The sequence below is a fragment of the Bufo bufo genome, chromosome 4 (assembly GCF_905171765.1).
Source record: "Bufo bufo chromosome 4, aBufBuf1.1, whole genome shotgun sequence".
NCBI lineage: Eukaryota > Metazoa > Chordata > Amphibia > Anura > Bufonidae > Bufo > Bufo bufo.
In genome coordinates, this window is record NC_053392.1 from 425,774,324 (window position 1) to 425,795,681 (window position 21,358).

Genomic DNA, 21,358 nt, shown 5'->3' on the forward strand with positions numbered 1-21,358 from the left:
TGCTGGGGACACTGCTGATGGGGACTTTGCTGTGCTGATGGGGACATTGCTGTTCTGATGGGGACACCGTTGATGAGGACACGGGTGTCCCCATCAATGGTGTCCCCATCAGCACAGCAATGTCCCCATCAGAGGTGTCCCCATCAGCGATGATGGGCACACTGCTGATGGGGACAATTCTGTTCTGATGGGGACATTGCTGGGGACACCGCTGTTTGGCACACTGCTGATGGGGACATGGGTGTCCACATCAATGGTGTCCCCATCAGGATAGCAATGTCCCCATCAGCGGTAACCCCATAATCGATGTCCCCATCAGCACAGCAATGTCCCCATCAGAGGTGTCCCCATCAGCGGTGATGGGGACACATGCTGCTGGGGACACCGCTGACAGGGACATTGCTGTGCTGATGGGGATGTTGCGGTGGACACTGCTGATGGGGACATTGCTGTTCTGATGGGACATTGCTGGGGACACCGCTGATGGGGACATGGGTATCCCCATCAGCGGTGACCCATCATCGGTTTCCACATCAGCACAGCGGCGTCCCCATCAGCAATGATGGGGACGCTGCTAATGTGGAAACTGCTGATGTGAACATTGCTGTGCTGATGGGGACATTGCTGAGGACACCGCTGATTGGCACACTGCTGATGGGGACAAAGGTGTCCCCATCAATGGTGTCCCCATCAGTACAGCAATGTCCCCATCAGCGTCCCCATTCTGATGGGGACATTGCTGTTCTGATGGGGACACCACTGATAGGGACACGGGTGTCCCCATCAACCGCGTCCCCAAAGGCAGTGTCCCCATCAGTGGTGTCCCCATCAGCTGCTAATAGGGACTCCGCTGATGGGGACATTGCTGTTCTGATGGGGACATTGCTGTTCTGATGGGGACATCATTAATGGGGACATTGCTGTGCTGATGCGGACATTGCTGTGCTGATGCGGACATTGCTGTGCTGATGCGGACATTGCTGTGCTGATGCGGACATTGCTGTGCTGATGCGGACATTGCTGTGCTGATGCGGACATTGCTGTGCTGATGCGGACATTGCTGTGCTGATGCGGACATTGCTGTGCTGATGGGGACATTGCTGTGCTGATGGGGACATTGCTGTGCTGATGGGGACATTGCTGTGCTGATGGGGACATTGCTGTGCTGATGGGGACATTGCTGTGCTGATGGGGACATTGCTGTGCTGATGGGGACATTGCTGTGCTGATGGGGACATTGCTGTGCTGATGGGGACATTGCTGTGCTGATGGGGACATTGCTGTGCTGATGGGGACATTGCTGTGCTGATGGGGACATTGCTGTGCTGATGGGGACATTGCTGTGCTGATGGGGACATTGCTGTGCTGATGGGGACATTGCTGTGCTGATGGGGACATTGCTGTGCTGATGGGGACATTGCTGTGCTGATGGGGACATTGCTGTGCTGATGGGGACATTGCTGTGCTGATGGGGACATTGCTGTGCTGATGGGGACATTGCTGTGCTGATGGGGACATTGCTGTGCTGATGGGGACATTGCTGTGCTGATGGGGACATTGCTGTGCTGATGGGGACATTGCTGTGCTGATGGGGACATTGCTGTGCTGATGGGGACATTGCTGTGCTGATGGGGACATTGCTGTGCTGATGGGGACATTGCTGTGCTGATGGGGACATTGCTGTGCTGATGGGGACATTGCTGTGCTGATGGGGACATTGCTGTGCTGATGGGGACATTGCTGTGCTGATGGGGACATTGCTGTGCTGATGCGGACATTGCTGTGCTGATGCGGACATTGCTGTGCTGATGCGGACATTGCTGTGCTGATGCGGACATTGCTGTGCTGATGCGGACATTGCTGTGCTGATGCGGACATTGCTGTGCTGATGGGGACATTGCTGTGCTGATGGGGACATTGCTGTGCTGATGGGGACATTGCTGTGCTGATGGGGACATTGCTGTGCTGATGGGGACATTGCTGTGCTGATGGGGACATTGCTGTGCTGATGGGGACATTGCTGTGCTGATGGGGACATTGCTGTGCTGATGGGGACATTGCTGTGCTGATGGGGACATTGCTGTGCTGATGGGGACATTGCTGTGCTGATGGGGACATTGCTGTGCTGATGGGGACATTTTTGTGCTGATGGGGACACGGGTGTCTTTGCGTTGTTTTGCTAAAGTTATTTCTCTTTTGTTCTCAGTCATATCATGCTGATTACAAAAACGATCCATGTAAAATATATACATTTAATTTAATACATAACTGATTTTTTTTTCCGGCCCCCGAATACTTGTAAAATCTTCAATGTGGCCCTCCTGTTGAAAAGTTTGGAGACCCCTGCTCTAGAGGAACGGGTGTGATCACTCCTTTTTCCAGAAGTGTGCGAATGGCTTCGGAGAAGTCGGCTGCACACTGGGGGTCCCTCGGGACACGGGAGCGAAAGAAGCGAACCGGAGGGAGGGACGCAAATTCGATTTTGTATCCGGGAGATACAACTTCAAGAGCCCAGACATCGGAGAAGTGCGCCTGCCAGATGTCCCTGAACAGCAGGAGTCGTCCCCCCACCCGGGTGGGTGGGGGCGCACCTTCAGGCAGGGGTCTGCTTGGCCGAGGGAGGGCGAGCAGGCTGGGACTTACGCCAGGAAGGTTGAGTCCGAAAAAAAGGCTTTTTTAGTCTATCCTGGGAAGAATTAGATGACGGACCGGCCGCGGATCGAGGACCTGAGGCCCTGCGGGAGGACCTGAAGCAAGAGAAACTAGGACGGCCACGAGTGGCGCTCTTGGTCCTAGGCTGGGGAAGATGGGTGCTCTTCCCCCCCGTGGCTTCAGAAATGATCTCATCCAGGCGGGTCCCGAATAAGCGGGAGCCCGAGAAAGGAAGACCAGCAAGTGACCGTTTGGAAGTGGCATCCGCCGTCCAAACCTTTAGCCAAAGTTCTCTCCTGGCTGAAATGGCCAGAGCAGAGGAAAGGGCCATGAGGGCACCAGCATCAAGGGAGGCCTCACAAATAAATTTACCTGCCTGAATAATGAGCTGGGCTAAAGAACGGAGGTCCTGAATGGAGACGTCCGAATCAAGTTCCTGATCCAGCTGGGAAGCCCATTCAGAGACCGCTTTTCCGACCCAGGTGGAAGCAAAAACCGGCCTGAGGGCTGAACCGGAGGCGGCAAAAATGGCCCTTGTAAGGGATTCCATGCGCCGGCCCTCATCGGACTGAAGAGAGGAGCCGTCCGCCACAGGAATGGCCGTGCTTTTGGACAAGCGGGCCACAGGAGGGTCAACCTTAGGTGGAGACGCCCAAGTGGAGATACAGTCCGCCGGGAAGGGATAACAGATATCCAGCTTCTTAGGGAAGGGGGGGTAAAACGGGCATCAGGGAGAGACCAAGCCTTAGAGACTACCGACGAGAAGTCGGCATGGAGAGGGAATACTGTTGACGCCTGCTTGGGGCGGATAAAAGACACACCGGCCTTGTCAGAGCTGGGAGGGTCATTGTCAATTTTAAAGGTGTCACGGATGTTGGTAATGAGGTGGCCCACAGCAGAGGCCAGCTGGGACGATAAAGCCGAGTCCATATCCCAATCCGAATCCACTAATTCTCCCTCTGAGGGCATGTCTTGAGAGTAGGAGGGTCCCGACTGAGAACGTACCCTTGGAGGTGACAGGGATGCATCCGAGGATGACACACTCCACCCTGGACCGCTTCTGGGGATGCCGGGCCCTGGAGGCGTCGCTGGGAGCGAGGGACCCAGACGGGTCGGCCAAGGTAGCGGACCCGGGGGGTACAGCAGGGGGTGTATCAGGCTGCGTGGCAGGCTGTGCATTAGCAAGGCGGCCCACGACATCAGTGAGGCTTTCCACGGCTTGGGACAAAGACCTTGCCCAATCAGGAGGATCCAAGAGGACAGGGGGCGGCACAGCAAGTGGCGGGCCCTGTATTGGGACCTGGCATGCAGAACAATGCGGGTCAGATTGCCCCCGTGGAAAGGGTGCACCACAGGCGGTGCAGGCGTGATACCAGGGCCCAGAGGCCCCTGAGGGAGCGGACATGTTGGCTAGAATGTTATGGCCGTCCAGGCTAGGGGCTGCTGGCAATAGGAAGGGGTTAGCAGTCCTACCAGACCGAAGACCTCAGGGATGGAAGCAAATAACAGACAGCAGACAACGGAGCACGACCTCTCCTCAGGGAAAAACGGCAGCAGATTGCTGATTTCCTGGACAGATCGGAAGGCGGGGATAAGAGGAGAGCGGGAAGCAAAGCCCCGCCCCCCGCTAGTTTCATTCGCGTGCGATTTAAACACACATAAGGCCGGAAGTGACGGCCTGCGGCGCAGTAGAGGGCGCCAAAACTTTTATTTCTCCCCCCCTGTATACTCTTGAGAAGGGGGACGGTATGCGGCGTATAAAGAAAAAACATGTCGCCGCAGAAAGGTACTGGCACAAGAGCGATGCCGCTATCTCTGTGCGGCCATCGCGCTGCCGCCGGCAGTTAAAGGGTGCCGGCCGTCCTATGCAGGGGAAGGCCTAACCTGTCAGCACATTTCCGGGAGCCGCTGCTGCAAAGTGAGAAAGAGGGGGAGGGGCAGTCTGCAGCCTGTAGTGAGAGACCGCGATCCATATGGCCAAAGTCTCCTCCATTAGTCCCCGAGCCGGCACTCTGCCCTAGCATGGCAAGGAGAGACAGTGCCACCCCTGCAAATAAGCGAACGCCGCGGTTCCCATGTGCGGACGATCGCGATGCCGCCGGCAGTGAAGTGTGTCGGCTGACAGGTGCTGCCTCTTCTCTCCCTGTTCAGTAGTGGCGAAGAGTACTTAGCCAGAAATATTCTTCCCCCTTCAGGGTCCGCTCTGGTGATTGGGGCCCCATCCGAATCTAGTAACATCCCCAGCATACCATGGGTTAACCTGCCAGCACATTTCTGTGAAGGGTCTTGGGGGGGCGGAGAGCAGAGAACAGAAGAGGGGTGAGGGGGGGGGGGTAGCTGGAACAGCCACTCTCACCATCCTGAAGTCTTCAGCCTCTGTCCATTCCAGCAGGGTCGCCCCTTCAGCTGCTGGCACCGCAGTGGCAGGAGGCTGGAGAGGGGCTTGACGTGCGGGCGACCCTTACGCTGGCGGGATGCAGGGGAGCTGGGCTGCCCTGGTCCTCCTTGTCTTCTGTGGGGGAGGCAGCAGTGCGGATGAATGGCACTGGCGCAGCTCGACCCCGGGAGAAAGAGGTCCAGGCGTCTGTTGTCCCTGTGAAAAAATGAAATTAAAATAAAAAAATCTAAAGTAAAAAATGAAGGAGAAAAAACAGCCCTGCAGAGCAGGGAGTGTCTTGCCTCCTTGGACACTAAGCAAAAACTGGCAGTCTCTCTCTCCAGGCTGAGGGTATAGCTGCTGGAGGAGGGGCTTAACAGTTTTCACTTAGTGTCACGCCTCCTAGGGAGTTGAGCTATACCCAAGGTTTCCTGTGTCCCCCAAGGAATTGGGCGAAAGAAATATATATACATACATATTCGGCAGCACCAGAAAACTGGCTCAGGTGCAACGTCCAAGGGAATGAGCTTCTCACCCTTAATATATGCCAGAAATAGGACAGCACTCCAATACTTGAAAAAAAAAAAACGGTGTCTTTATTCACCCATGTGAAGCTGTAGCAACGTTTCAGCTCACAGCTGAGCCTTTCTTAAGTGTGAAGAAAGGCTCAGTTGTGAGCTGAAACGTTGCTACAGCTTCACATGGATGAATAAAGACACTGTTTTTTTTGTTCAAGTCTTGGAGTGCTGTCCTATTTCTGATATATATATATTTACTTCATCTTCAACTAGCTGATGGAGCTACTGAATTTGAGATAAATGCATCAGAGGACAGTTCCTGTTTAGGCTACTTTCACACTAGCGTTCGGGTGTCCGCTCGTGCGCCCCGTTTGAAGGGGCTCACGAGCGGCCCCGAACGCATCCGTCTGGCCCCAATGCATTCTCAGTGGAGGCGGATCCACTGAGAATGCATCCGCCTGCCAGCGTTCAGCCTCCGCTCCGCTCAGTGAGCGGACACCTGAACGCTGCTTGCAGCGTTCGGGTGTCCGCCTGGCCGTGCGGAGGCGAGCGGATCCGTCCACACTTACAATGTAAGTCAATGGGGACGGATCCGCTTGAAGATGACACAATATGGCTCAATCTTCAAGCGGATCCGTTCCCCATTGACTTTCAATGTAAAGTCTGAACGGATCCGCTCAGACAACTTTCACACTTAGAAAATTTTCTAAGTTTTAATGCAGACGCATCCGTTCTGAACGGATGCGAACGTCTGCATTATCGGAGCGGATCTGTCTGATGAAACATCAGACGGATCCGCTCCGAACGCTAGTGTGAAAGTAGCCTTACAATGTCTCTCTGCTCTGTTATCTGTGTTTGAAATAGTCGAGATGTTGTTCACAGGGCACAATAGACAGTGGAGAAGAGGGAATGCATTAACAGAGGGCAGCTCTCACAGGGTGAAAATAGGGAAAAAAGCCCACATAAGGCTGCCGTGGGAAGATCACAGCATCCTGGACACACGTGTCCAACATGCATTACTGGGAGGGTCACTCCTACATGAGAAAAGTCTAGGAAGCTGAAAACAGGAGGTGCCACCGGTCTGTAACGGGCACACTTTATTGTGGCCCATTAGATATAGGAATAAAAGGTAACATTATATTATTTTTGGGGTTTACTCCAGCTTAAATGTTTGTTTATTGGCTAAAGACTCCCTTTAAAAAACCCACAAGCTGTCTTTAGCCTTAGAGGGTTATTTGGGAGTGTATCCAAAGATTTTTTCCTTTAGGTTTCTCAATTTTGGATCATAAACATGTAAAAACCTGCATACAAAGGCGAAGGCCCCTTTACATGGCAGGGTTTAGGTCTGTATTTTTCTTCAGTGTGTGTAAGCCAAAAACCATCGAAACCCAAAGAGAGAACAACTATAATGAAAAGATTCCCTTCTTCTATAATCCTATTTTCTGGCTTACAAATGCTGATTCAAAATACTGCTGTGTGAAAATGGTCTCACAGTAAAACCTTAGAGGGAGAGTACAGATGTTGGTGGGGACCTGAAGTCAGCCAGAAAACATCGCAACATTTTAAATACCTAGCCAGATGCTCCAACTTTTTCCGACGCTCTTCATAGTAGTGCTGCATTAGTTGGAAATTGTAGTATGGTCTGGTCAACTGCATGGCTTCATCTGACAGAATAAACAAGGGAACAGGTGAAAATATATTCAAGTATAAAGCAAAAATTTGAAAATAGTAAGAATTGAAGAAAACCATTATAACATGCAGATGAACAGGCCCATTTTAGGAACACTATTTTTTCTTGGTCTAAATAAAATACATAAATGACCTGATGGCTTACCTTGGTTATCTGGTAGAAGACCGCAACGACAAAACCAAAGGACTACAGAGGCATACTGAGATAAGAGCCTGGTCACAGAAAGCTTGTTGGTCAAGTCAATTACTCCTAACGAAGAGAACAGGAACCACGTGTTAGAATATTTCAAACTGCATCTGACGATGCTGCCTATACCCAACTGCCTGGGGCCTGGGGCCTAGGGGGACATTTTTTTAGTTCACCAGGGGTGAACAGGAAACAGGTTTCAAGCTACCAAACAATAAGGTCACATAAAACTGATATTCCATGAAAATGCTTTCAATTTCAAATTTTACTGAAATTTTTATTTCACGCTACTGTTTTTTCCTCTGCAGGTGAAATTTCAGTTCATCAGTTACGGGAAACCGGAGGTGGTGGTACTAAGGTAGACAGGAGCAAAGGTAGGATTTTTAAGAGCGGAGTTTAAGAGAATTTCTGACCAACAAATATGGCAAAATGCTTCCATACTATACTGACTTCTTATATAAATTACATCATACATTTTACATGTGGATTAGGGGTTAATTATATTATTCTGATTACACTCCTGTGATCTAGAGTGGTTAAGCAGTTAATACCCAAAACTCTGGTAAACTATAGTGATATAGGGATTCGCCCAGATACCCATTATACCGTGCTGTCTAGGGTAGTTAAGGGTTAATAAATAATATCCTTGAAATCTACAAAGTAATAAAAGTACACTTATGTTGTTTAGGGCAGTAATTAGAAAAAATGGCAGTCTAGGGCAGAAAAGTACCTATAATTTCATTTTATTAACCCCTTAAAGCTATATGATGTAACTGTACATCATAAGCATTAAGGCAGAGGTTTGGAGCAGGCTCAAGCGCTAAGATTGCTTCACACACCCACCAGCAGTGATCAAGAATGGAGATGAGTGATGTTGGTCATGTAACCCCCTCAGAGGTCGGCTCCCTCTTCCCTCTGAACTAACTCAATTAAAAAGTCACTACCAATATCAATTCATGCTTGACAAAGCACTGTTGAGTGCGAAACGGCTGTTGCCCTGGATTGCTGTGCCGTGACCCACATCTAGCATGTTTTAACCCAAATAAAGCTACTATCAATACAACAAATGGCTTTTCCTTCATCTCTTCATGTTCGTAAAAAGTCACTACCTATTGAGAAAAGTTCTGAAATGTCATAATTTTGAACTTCTGGGGACCTGGGTGTGGAGAATGCTTTGCGGAGTGTTGGGAGGCCTTGAGCGTGAAGTGTTGGAAGGATTTTGCATACCTTGTTTTGTGAGCTCTTTGGCCTCTTTCCTAAAACAGTTCAGCACTGTTGTAAGGTTAGTAAGGCGCAGGTGACAGTGCTGTAGAGACTGCAGTGTCCGAGAATCCATAAAATTGCATGAACCATCAAATAGCGTGGCGCCTGCAGCACAGAGGGGTATTCCGGTTAAGCGTGATTATTACATAGGTGAACAGCTTGTAACAGAGCAGGTAACAGAGCAGTTACGAGAGCTTTGCCTAGCAATGAGCCACTCCCTGTGTGATCTCCACATTTTTTAAAACTTACCTGTAAAATCTCTCTCGCTCTTCATTGGGGGACACAGAGACCGTGGGTATATCTATGTCCTCTAAGAGGCGTTGACACTAGTAAAAGCTGTTAGCTCCTCCCCCGGCAGCTATACCCCCTCCAGCCTGGAGAGAGAGCGCTTCAGTTTGTGAGAAGCAGTAGGAGAAGCAAGTAAACCAACGAAAAAAACTTGGAACAGCAACAATGCCAAGAACCGAACCAGGTTCTAACCAGCAACAGCCACAACTGTGGCTGAACAACAATACTGGGTGGGTGCTGTGTCCCCCAATGAAGAGCGAGAAAGAGATTTTACAGGTAAGTTTTACAAAAATCTCGTTTTCTCGCCCATATTCATTGGGGGACACAGAGACCGTGGGACGTCCTAGAGCAGGCCACAGGGAGGGAAAAACACAGACCCATGGAACAAGCGCCCCTGTAGGTAACTAAGAACTGCCGCCTGCAAAACCAAGTGGTCCAAAGACGGCGCCCGACAAAGCATAAGCATGCATCTGGCAAACTTTTGTGAATGTACGCAAGGAGGACAGTAGCCACCCTGCACAACTGCGCGACGGAACTTTGAATCCTCCGAGCACAAGAGCACCACCGCTCTGGTGGAGTGAGCCGTGAGACCGAAGGGCGGAACCATGCCCCGGGTGCAGTACGCTTAAGCAAAAGCAGATGTGCAATTGCCACCCTGGAGGCCGCCAATGCCTTGCGAGTCCGTACACCGGAAGGGACTGGAGGCTGGCAATGAATCGTCAGAGCCCTGACAACGTCCAAATGATCTAACTCCCGTTCCCTAGGGGGTGAAGGGGAGGGAAACAGCGATGGAAGGACAGTTTCTTCATTGAAATGGAAATCAGAAACCACCGGAGAAAGGAATGAACAGACCTGGTAACCGCTTATCACTGTTAGAACCAGGAGGCTTTCTGCAAGAGAGCGCCCCAACCCGGACACCCGTCTGATGGGTGTGATAGTCAAGAAAAAACTACCGTCCAGGACAGGAGTCGGAGTGACATCTCCCGCAAGAGCTCAAAGGGAGAATTCCGGAGCGCTGAAAGGACTAAGTACAGATCCCAAGGCGGTAAAGGAGGACGGTATGGAGAAACCGTATGTGCCATTCCCTGAAGGGAGGTATTATGGGCCCCGGGAGGGTCAGAGGACGCTGGAAAGGATACAAGCGCCGAACCTGGCCCATCAAGGAACCGAAGGCTAGACCAAAAACCCGGAACCGAAGGTTCCACTCCTGCTAAAGGGAAGTGTTCCACGTAAACGGTAAGTGGTCCACCAATGTCCCCCGAGCCAAGGGGCTTGTGGGGAGACTGAGAAACTGGCTGATAAATAACCGAGAAAAAGACGCCTGAATGAGGCATGACCAACCGCAAGCCAAGGAATCAATACGTTGGATAGGTATAAGTAGAGACGATAAGGGGTTCAGTCAGCGACCGTGTACTGACAGTGTAGTTAACAGTGCACGACAGAAATTTCTATCAGACCAAGATGAGGCGATCCATCAACAGTCGTGACAGCACCCCCGCTCAGTCTGGCGTGGCGAGTCTCGTAGTCTAGCTACGGAAAATGCATGACTACATCGGACTGACATGGCAGTCACTAGTCAAGTCTTCAAAGAGGTAGTTGTGGATACGGATAGTACACCCAGAACCAACTGGTAGGAATCACCTGTAGAAGGGGGGATATGGAAAACGTCACAGCCCAACAGTTGTTCCGGAGCAAGACTGGAAGAAAAAAAACACAGAACCAATACCCTGCATCAACGTAGTTGAGGGGAAGTAGTAACGTAGGAGCTGCCAAGGTTTGCAGAGTGGCCGTGAACCCTGAGCCAGATAAGGAAAAAACGGAAGGAAAAAAAGTGGCATGGCGAAGTCCATTCCCCATCTGAGACTTGCACTACACAGAATAAGCCACCAGATGATAGTGGCAGCGCCATACTCCGCCTAAGGAGGAGGCCATGCAGAGTCCGCCACCGAATTTGGCGTTAGAAGAATAGTCACCTGATGAAGGAGCCATGCGGGGGGAACCAGAGTACGTAATGGCTACTCCAAGACCACCGTACCATAGGAGCCGCAGCGTGCCCCGCCAGCACAAACTGAGGGGCAGACTAGAGTCCATGGTCTCATACTGCCCCAGGGAAGGAGAGCTAACCTTAAACACTCCACCTGAACAGGAACAACCGCCAAGCCAGCGTCAGGGTAGAACCACTAACTGAGGGATTGCCCCGCTGCAGCAACTGCGAGCGCTAGTACCAGCGTAAAATCTGCACGCGCTGCAAAGCTAAACCAGAGTGCCAGCACAATCACTTCCAACATCAGGAATGGTGGACAGGGAATATAGAGTCAGTGAAACACTTGACATGTTGGAACGTAAGCACAATATTACGTGCCATGGAGTATGCACTACATATTGTTGAGACACATTGAACAGTGGAGGGCCATGGAGATAGGGGACTGACGCTGGGCAACCCCCTGAGGAGAGAGGTTGTCATCTCCATGTTCCAAACCGGCACCGAAGGAAAAGGACACAACGTGGAACCGCCACAGTATCCACTGGCGGCACCGAAATACCATTAGAAGAAGAATACAGGACACCAGCGTGTATCGATACTCGCTACGCTCCACTTGTAGAAGAAGCTAAGGCATCTATAGTCGTGGCATAGTTGAAGTGCAACATCCAAGATGTGTACTCATTCCCCACGGTAGTGGAACATTTGTGGAAGGGGCAATGTTGCAATTATCCCACCAATGAAAGGGGGCAATGCTTACGGCAAGTACTGCACTCCGTGGTAGTGAAATACTCCACCATGAAGGGTGATAATGCAGTAATGCATCTAGTAGGAACTGAATCCAAGTATAGAGAATACGTCTCGTACGGAAAGGGCAAGGCATAAGGAGTCCCGTCTCAATACCCCACCTACGTAAGGAGGTAAGACAGTAACACTGAACTAGGGATAATGCCATAGCGCCACCTATGGAAGAAGGCTAATGCCTACAGTAAGTGCTGTCCCCAGTGGGAATCCAGTTCTGCCACCTACTAAAAGGAGGACCGCCTACTGTCGGCACTGACCGTGCTAGTGCGTTAGACCCCCCAATAGAGAGAGGTAATATCCAAGGGAGTACTGCATCCAGTAGTATTGCAAATACTCCACCTAAGGAAGGGGGTAATGCATACGACAAGTACTGCTGTGTACCTCGGACGTCATCTTGGAAGATCGCAGCGAAATCACGGTAGAGACCGAAATACTGATTTTCCCCCCCTTCAGACTGAACCTTTCCAGGGAGGGAGGGAGGGAGGGTGCGTCTGAGCGTGACCCTAGGGAGGAAAGGTGGGGGAGTGGAGGTGACCGAGGAGGAAATATATCCTGCTCTGGCTTGCTGTGTACAGTCTCACCTCTCAGAATCTTGCCCATGGCAGACGCAGGCTCGCCAGTGGGAGTTATCAATCAAACTACCCAGGGGTGGAATAGGAACTTCTAAAGGTTCACTCACCGGATTGCTTATCAACCAAAACGATCCCGTAGGGTGATTGGGAAGGTCCAGAGGTCCACCATTGGACTGCGCCGGTGGAGAATATCAACCAAACGACCCGGAGGTAATTGGGAAGGTCTAGAGGTCCACCATTGGATTTGCGCAGGTGGTGCTAATCCACCAAACGACCCCGGAGAGTGCTTGGGAAGGTCCGGATGTACACAATTGGATTGCGCAGGTGGTGCTTATCAATCAAACGACCCCGGAGGGTGGTTGGGAAGGTCCGTGAAAGGAAGTATCCAGATGTACCAGAGGATTGCGCAGGCAGCGCTTTATCAACCAAACTGACCCCGGAGGGGGAATGGAAAACTGAAGGGTCCTCCTCTGACTGATAGGACCCGGGCCCAGTCTGATACTGCCGGGGGGGGGGGGGGTTCCTCAGTGATGCGGACTTAGGGGGTAGGAGCCGAATGGACTTTAATTTGTTAAAACTGAGATGCCCACGATTGCGCAGATGGTAATTGGGCAAGAGGCAGAGGAGTGAAAACCTCAACATTAAAGCTCCGCAGATATAAAACCATGAAATCCTGTGCCAGCCTCAAGAGATGGCTGACCAGGAGGGTTAGCTGCCTGAACCGAGGGCGGGGCTCTGTGAGCTACTGTGGGAGGGGAGGTGAAGGCAAGGCAAGGCGGGAAGAATTCGTGTCAGACCGTCCCCCCTCCCCGGTGAAGTGCGGGTTAGTAGGCCGCAAGCCGGCCTAAAGTTATGAGACACTGCCAACTGTACGGCCGGAGCACCGAGGGCTGCGGAGACAGTTCCACATGCCAAATGCCGCGATCGGCCGAAGGGCAGCGCGCTCCTCAGACATAGCGAGTCGCTGTAAGTGAGGTCGTGCCGGACCACAGCACCCTCTGTGCACGCATGCTGGGAAGGCCGGAAATGTTGCGCCGGCCGGAGCGACCAGAGCTCTGCGGCGCCCGGACCAGATCCCAGCGTTAGCCTCCTGGAGCGGCGCACTCTTAGGCGCCCTTAGTAAAAAATAAAAAATGAAGCCTGTCTCTGGCCAAGTTGGGAGCTATTTCCGTAGAACCCTTGAAATAGGAAAGGAGGGAGAGGGTTAACATACTTACCTAGTCCAGTGTACTCACCTCTCTCATCCTCTTCTCTACACCCTCCCTAAGTGGACCCTCAAGGTCACCTTCTCCAGCAGGGTCACCTCCTCAGCAGCTGGCACTGGAGTGGCAGGCATCTGGTAGGGCGAGAGGGTCTTCTCTTTGGCGGACCTAGGTGACCCCTTGGCTGGAGGGATGCAGGGAACCGAGGCTGCCCTGGTCCACCTTGTCTTCTGTGGGGGAGGCAGCAGTGCGCGTGACCGGCACTGGCGCAACTCGACCCCAGGAGAACAGGGAGGCGAGGCGTCCACTGTTGTCCCATCTGAAAAAGAAAGGAAAAAATATAAAAAAATCTTCAGGAGATCCCTGCAGAGCAGGGAGGTCTTGCCTCCTATTGACACTAGAAAAAACTGAAGCTCTCTGTCCAGGCTGGATGGGGTATAGCTGCCGGAGGAAAAGCTAACAGCTTTTACTAGTGTCAACGCCTCCTAGAGGACATGGCTATACCCACGGTCTCGGTGTCCCCCAATGAATAAGGGAGAGAAAATGGTTATTAAAATCATAAGAATATTGCACAATGTTTCATTACACAATGACTAAATGGGTTGTCCAAGATTTGCTATTGGTAAACAGGATAGGCCAGTGGTTGTTGGGAGTCCAACACCCTGCCAATCAGCTTATGTAATGTGGCTCTTGCGCAATAATTAATTACACAGCTCTGTCCACAGTGTAGTGGACAGAGCTTGTTACTGGAGCACTCCTCCCATTGAAGAGAATTGGATCAGCGCTGCAGTAGCCAGCTCCATCCAGTACACAATAGACAGAGTCCAGCTCCCGGGCTACCTCAAAGCAGCTGATCAGCTACACAAAATCTTGGACAAACACCTTTAAGCTTAAATGAAAATCTGTCACTTCACTGACACCTATAAACTATTCTAAAGTATCTTTCTAACAACCCTGTAAATTGCCATTATACCTCCTGGAAATGGTAAATCAATTGAAAACCGTGTGACCATTTCTCTCGTCAATGGGGCAAGTTCCTACACAATGACACAGTCACATTCTGCAGGGACACAACCTGTGGGAATGGTAATTTCCAGTTGTCTCCATAAACCTGCATCTCTCACTGACAACCAGAATTCTAAAGGCAGTATATTTGGTTTTATGGCAGCTAGAATCACGATCCTGGTTTCGTTTTCAAGCTAAGATTGTCATCTTTAAAACAGCCGCTCAATTGTAGCTTGAGATATTAAAATTTAAAGGAGCCCTTCCATTTCAGCCTGCTGTGATCCAAGTGGAGGAAGAGGTGGTGGGAGTAAGGCAGTGCTTCTCAAATAGTGGGGCGCCAGGCTCCGTAAAGGGGGGCTCGTTCAGGGCCAGCCTATGGGGTGTGCGAATTTCTTCTGTATAATGTCGGCAGGCAGGCCGGGCGACCGGCGCGTCCCTCAGTGATGTCACGTGCCTGCGCCGCCTGCTTTATGAATGAAGCAGGCGGCGCAGACAAGTGACGTCAATGAGGGACGCGCCGGCCGCCTGGCCCGCCTGCCGGCATTATACAGAAGAAATTCGGGTATACGGTACTATTAGGAGTGAGGGGGGGCATGTTTAATAACTTTAAACGGCGGCGGCGGCCACACGGAATCTGGATGGCACAGTTAAGGGGTAGGGGTCTGTGGATGGCACTGTTATGGGCTGAAGGGGGCACTGTGGATGGCACTGTTATGGGGTGGGGGGTCTGTGGATGGCACATATTTAACCGCCACAGATCCCCCCCCATAAGTGTCCGTCATCCACAGATCCCCCCCATAAGTGTCCGTCATCCACAGATCCCCCCCATAAGTGTCAGTCATCCACAGATCCCCCCCATAAGTGTCCGTCATCCACAGATCCCCCCCATAAGTGTCAGTCATCCACAGATCCCCCCCATAAGTGTCCGTCATCCACAGATCCCCCCCATAAGTGTCCGTCATCCACAGATCCCCCCCATAAGTGTCCGTCATCCACAGATCCCCCCCCATAAGTGTGTGTCCGATCCACATTTCTTTCTTTTTTTATTCTCTTGTACGTTAATAAGGATACAGTGTTATGCAGAGGTGTACTTATAACAATTTTATAGACAAATGATACTATTTACAGTCGCGCGGGGGGCGCGAAATGTTTTCTTCTTCCTAGGGGGGGCATGACAGAAAATAATTGAGAAGCACTGGAGTAAGGGGACATGCTGACAGAAAGTAGGGAGAAGAGAATTAGAACATCTCACTGTACATGTCCTCTTCCCTCCCACCACCAGACTTGTTCTGATATTCACATATGGTTGGAGTCTTTCCAGAAAAGGAGTGAGAATCTAACCACCCTTCTACAGATAATTAAGCAGTTTTATTGACGCCACAACCCATTTAAGTTGCATCAAGTACTTAAACCCAATGCAAACATCAAAACAGTTTCCATTTTACACTGTTCCTATATTGTCCTCATCAGATCTTGACTGAAATACACAGCTTCTCTAGCAATATTTCTAACTCAGTTAAGGCATTTTTGCCCGTTTGTCACCAAAAAACAAAAACACAGTATGGCAAACCAGGGTAAGCTGGGCAAACCAGGGTATTTTCGTGGCTTTGTGGTTATTTGCTTCTCTACAAGAGCAGCCTTCAATAATACCTGGTCCCAGAAGAGGCTTTTGGATCATTTTGGCTGCATTTTATTTTAAAGGGAACCTGTCACCGTGATTTTGTGTATAGAGCTGAGGACATGGGCTGCTAGATGGCGGCTAGCACATCCGCAATACCCAGTCCCTATAGTTCTGTGTGCTTTTATTGTGTAAAAAAACGATTTGATCCATATGCAAATTAACCTGAGATAAGTCAGGGACAGGACTCATCACAGGTTAATTTGCATATGTATCAAATCTTTTTTATTTTTTAATACAATAAAAGCACACAGCTATGCCATCTAGCAACCCATGTCCTCAGCTCTATACACAAAATCCCGGTGACAGGTTCCCTTTAGAAGCAAAAAACAAGAACAAAACTCAAACTGTCAAATAACAAACCCTTATTACCTGGGTGAACTTCGGTAGTATTTTTTATAGTGAACGGTGGCAACCCTAAGTATGCCACATTTTTAACTATCCATACTACAATATCTACACTACAAAAATGACAAGGTGGGTTTTATTCCAATTTTAAAGAGACACTCCCACAAAAAATTGGATTTTTTGTACTCACCGTAAAATCCTTTTCTCGTAGTAGGCATTGGGGGACACAGCATCATGGGTATATGTCCAACTACCACTAGGAGGCGACACTAGACATAAAAAGTGTTGGCTCCTCCCCGTTGGGCTATACCCTCTCCACAGACACTAGGCAGCTCAGTTTGTACCAAAAGCAGTAGGAGAGAGAAGAAAAGCAAGGAACCAACAACTCCCGTACCGGGAAAGATCAAGAGACCAGCCCGGAGAAGCGGAAGTAAAACAACATAGGGAGGGATCTGTGTCCACCAATGCCTACTACGAGAAAAGGATTTTACGGTGAGTACAAAAAATCCAATTTTCTCGTGCATTGCATTGGGGGACACAGCACCATGGGACGTCCCAAAGCAGTCCCCGAGGGTGGGAAGAACAACCATGCCACCTGTGGGCATACAGGTGCGGGAGAACCATGTGACCCAACAGGAGAAAAGCACGGAATAGGCAGGAAGCCTCATAACAAGGGAGAAACTCCAAGGAGGCCACAGTGACGACTGCCAGCACCCCAGGACAAATGCCTGGGAGAAGGTCCCAAATGCAAGAAGAAGGCAAAGGAACACCCAGCTCAGCCGAAGGCTGGAGTGAAAGTAGGACAGCATCGCGTATCGGATCTACCCAACATCCCAATTGTCTCAGGCGAAAGCACAAACACCCTGAGGTCAACCCCTGAAGGGCCAGGGGAGCAAGGGAAATTGGAATCACTGAAGGCCAAACGAGAGAGTGAAGCTATAGCAAGGCTCACATGTGAGTGGAGCAGGTCTCCCCTCACCGCAAAGCAGGTGAAAAAGCTAAGCGCCCTATTGAAAGGAAAAGATCCTAAAGGCGCTAAGGGAAACCGCCAACCCCTGGAAGGGGAGGGGGTTGTAGGTAAAAACCAGGAAGAGAGAAAAGACAAGACCTGCATCCCCAACCAGGAGACGAGTAACGAGCCTCTGAAAACAAAATATCGCTAAGAAGCGCAAGACCGGAGAAACTCTGGCGAAACTCATTATCAGGGAAGAAGGGAACCAGATGCAAGCCCAGGAAATCTCAGCAGGGGCACACTGGAGTGAGGGAAGCCATAGCAAGGCTCACATATGAAGGGAGCAGGACCCCCTGCTACCACCAGGTACTTGAAGTGGGAGGATGGGAAGACAGACATGAATCCCATGAGGTCCAAGAGGCTATTGGAACCCGCAAGGGAAACAATCAACCCAGGCCCCTCCCAAACAACGATAATCCTACAGAATCTGTGTGAACAGATGAACGGTGACAGGAACTCCAGAAAGGAGAACCCGCAATGGGCTCACAAGGAACCGAACCACCAGAGGACAACAAAAACCAGAATATCCAAGAAAAAATGAAAAGAACCCCCCCATGGGAAGGAATTGGCCATGGACAACTAGCCATTCAAAGAATAGTGGCTAGCAATCAGCATACATTGTCCCGGGGAGGGCAAATACAGCGGCTTGATTGTACCACTAAAACAACAGATGCCCATATGCATAAGGAATGGTGAAGTCGCTATAAAAGAAGCGGTAGTGACTACACGAAATGTAGAAACCAGCTGCGACCGACATACAGAAGGCTCCCAGGGGGAGAGAGTACCAGATGGGCGAGGACAATAGCAAGGTCCCAAAGGACTGCCCTCTGTTAGATAGTTCAACTAAGCAGAGAATATAAGGGAACACCCGGACCCAGAAGAAACTACGGAACCCTGTCCTATGTCAGAGCAATCAGCAGAAAATTCACCTACCAGGCAGGTGTGTGACGCTCAGTGGTTCTGTCCCTAACTGATCAGGGAGGACGTCCAGCGAGGATGACCAGCGAGGATATGTCGCTGACCCCAGGAGGATTCCGTGTGGCGGAGGACATCAAGTGATGGCCGAAAACTGCTGCAGCGGCCGGTGCTCAGCAAGCTACGTACACCAGAAGTAGAAATAGACCGACAAGGAGGAGGTTGGGCTGGCCCACCCCTGCCAGATATGGCTACAATATGCGTGCTGAACCAGGATGCCGAAAAGGGAAGTAACCAACATCCGCAGCACAGATTAGAGCCCGGGGAAGGAAGCACCCAGTAATACAGAAACCGTATGGGCCACAGATTGCACCATAGGACCCAGCACGTGGGTACTAAAAATACACGCCGAAAACCGAGGTAAGGTGGCTGCATGTTGCACACTAAGGAGGGTGGTAACAAAGCCACAGCATCCAGGAATGCGACCGCATTTGGAGGGTACAGGTCCTCAACCTGTAAGGTAGAAATGAGGCTGTGTAGTGTAGAGATAAGACCAGACCGGTGCAATGGGTACATCATCTGGAGATGGCCGAGGTACTAGGTCTAAGATTAGAGCGATGCGTCCACATGGAGCACCCTAGGACCAGAGAAGAAGTGCAACGGCTGCCACGTTAGCTATGGCACCTATATTTCGCTTGGGAAGGGAAAAATAGGGCCACATGGTACCACAAGGAACGACAGGTGCACACCACAACAAGGTAAGTGCAATGGCAACTGAAGAATGCCCTCTATTTCACCTAAAAAGAGGGAAATAGGGCCGCATGGCACACCATAGAGCCCGACAGGCGTAACGACTGCAGCATCAGAGACGGTGCAGGAACTCACCTAAGAAGGGAGGAAGATGGCTGTTTGGTGCACTCTAGATGAGGTTGCAGTGGCAAAGGCACTACAAAGTGGCCTCAATATCTCGTCCAGTAAGGCAGAAATAGTGCCGCAAGGTACACCATAAGGCCAGACAGAAGCAACGGCAACAGCTCCTGGAGATAGAGAGGTTAAATAAAAATGAAGGGCACAAGGTGGCAGCCTGTGGTGCCCACTAGAACCAAACAGAGGCAATTGCAAAGCAATTGAGAGTGGCCTCTATATCTCGCCGGAAAGGGAGAAATAGTGCCGCACGGAACAATAGAGCCCGCCAGGGATACTGGATACAGCATCAGGAGATGGTGTAGGGACTCTGCCCAGGAAGGGAGCAAGGTGGCTGGAAACAGACAGGTGCAATTGCTACGGCAATTGAAGGCGGCCTGTATATCTCGCCCGGTAGGGGGAAATAGTGCCGCATGGAACACCTAACCAGTCAGCAGGAGCTCTACCTATGAAAGTAATAAGGCAGCTGGAAACAGACAGATGTAATCGCCACGGCATAGAAGCCGGCCTGTATTCTCTGGTACAGGCATTACAAAAGAACCTTTAGAGGCCGAGAAGGGGAGCCAACCCTACAAGTGGCGTTTGCCTGAATTATCAGCTTGCCTAGAACATAGCCCCTGGATAGGGGCCAGGAAGGTCTGTCGTGCACAGCCTACGAGGGCGTACATACCAGAGACACCGCGTAGGTGTCCCAGTTGCTAAGCACGGTGACGGCGGCCTTACCTGTGCGGTAATTACCTGTGCAGGCAGGAAGGCGCCATCAGAAAGTCCACCAGAGGGGCACCAAACCTGGTAGGGTAGGTACCACCATGCACGTTTGACTTGACCACGCAGAGGGATTCTGCACGGTGGAAGACCGCCTGATGCTCTGTTCCGAGGAAATCGGTGCAGAGGTGTCCCCAGAGGCAACTGACAGAGAAGGCTTCGTCACCAGCCTCCGGCCTGTCCTGGGGGACCCGAGGATGCCGGGGAGGGGTGGAAGCTAGTTGAGACCACCCAAGGGTGGTCCATGGGCTACTCCTTGCGGGACCCTGTATCTTAGCGTGCGCGTGGCTCAGGGGGGAAGGAGACCGCAATTTGTAGGTAGCGCTCCAGCGAATCCACTAGGGACTGAAGGATCGCCATGGAGAGAGCCCATTCGCGTGGGAGGGGGGGGCCCTACCACGTGGAAACCTCCGTAGACAACGGACGCACGAAAATCGTGGCGATCCGATACGGAGGCTGGGAGAGGAGGCCCCATAGAGCAGCAGGGCTGACCTATCTAACCCCGGAAACAACATTTCCCAAGAGGTGCTGCAGCAGCTATATAGTAGGCAGGAAACCACATTCAGGTGGCAGGGTTGCAGGAAAATGCAGCAATAGAGAAGGGAGAGAGGGAAGGGGCCTGTGGAGCAATTCAGCCAGACGCTGCCTACCGGACCCCAGGAGTTGTGCAGCGCACCGAGCGCAGAAGATGGCGACCGGAGATAGCAGGAGCCGGCGACCGGAGAAAGAAGGAGCCGACAGCCGGAGAAAGAACCGCCCCTCAGAGAGAGAGCAGAGAACCTGGGGCCGGCTTGGCAGGCAGAAGAGGCCCCTCCCAGGCTCCCCCCACGGAGGGGAGGAGACAGAGAAAAGCCCGGGAAGAGAGAAAGTGGGCGGGGAGTTGCGGCCTAGTAGGCCCGAAAAGCCGGGGACTAAAGTAATGGAGCGCGGCCGGAAGCTAACGGCCGCGACCGCGATAGTGCCCCAGAATTGCCGCGACGAACGGGGGCCAGGTGGGGGAGAGAGCTGAGGAAGAGACCCCCAGGGAGAGAAAAAACGGAAGGCCAGGGGCTTCAGGGGCCAGGATATTGCCTGAATTATCAGCAGCAGAGGCAAGGCAGCTTATCAGAGGCAAGGCATTGTCCCACAGCAATAAAAGCTGTATCATGTATCCGGGTAGGGAACATGAGGGGGGGAAC

At 51.3% G+C, this 21,358-nt stretch overlaps 1 protein-coding gene across 2 annotated transcripts in view; it reads right to left on the bottom strand.

The window, feature by feature from the left end:
- AHCTF1 (AT-hook containing transcription factor 1) overlaps positions 1 to 21,358 on the bottom strand; it is a 289,329-nt gene that overhangs the window by 191,758 nt on the left and 76,213 nt on the right. For both annotated transcript variants that reach the window (XM_040429321.1, XM_040429320.1), the window contains exons 15-17: positions 8,651 to 8,791; positions 7,382 to 7,486; positions 7,118 to 7,211 (exon numbers count right to left, since the gene is read on the bottom strand). In XM_040429321.1, coding sequence (XP_040285255.1) covers positions 7,118 to 7,211; positions 7,382 to 7,486; positions 8,651 to 8,791 — 340 coding nt within the window. The remainder of the gene's footprint in view (positions 1 to 7,117; positions 7,212 to 7,381; positions 7,487 to 8,650; positions 8,792 to 21,358) is intronic.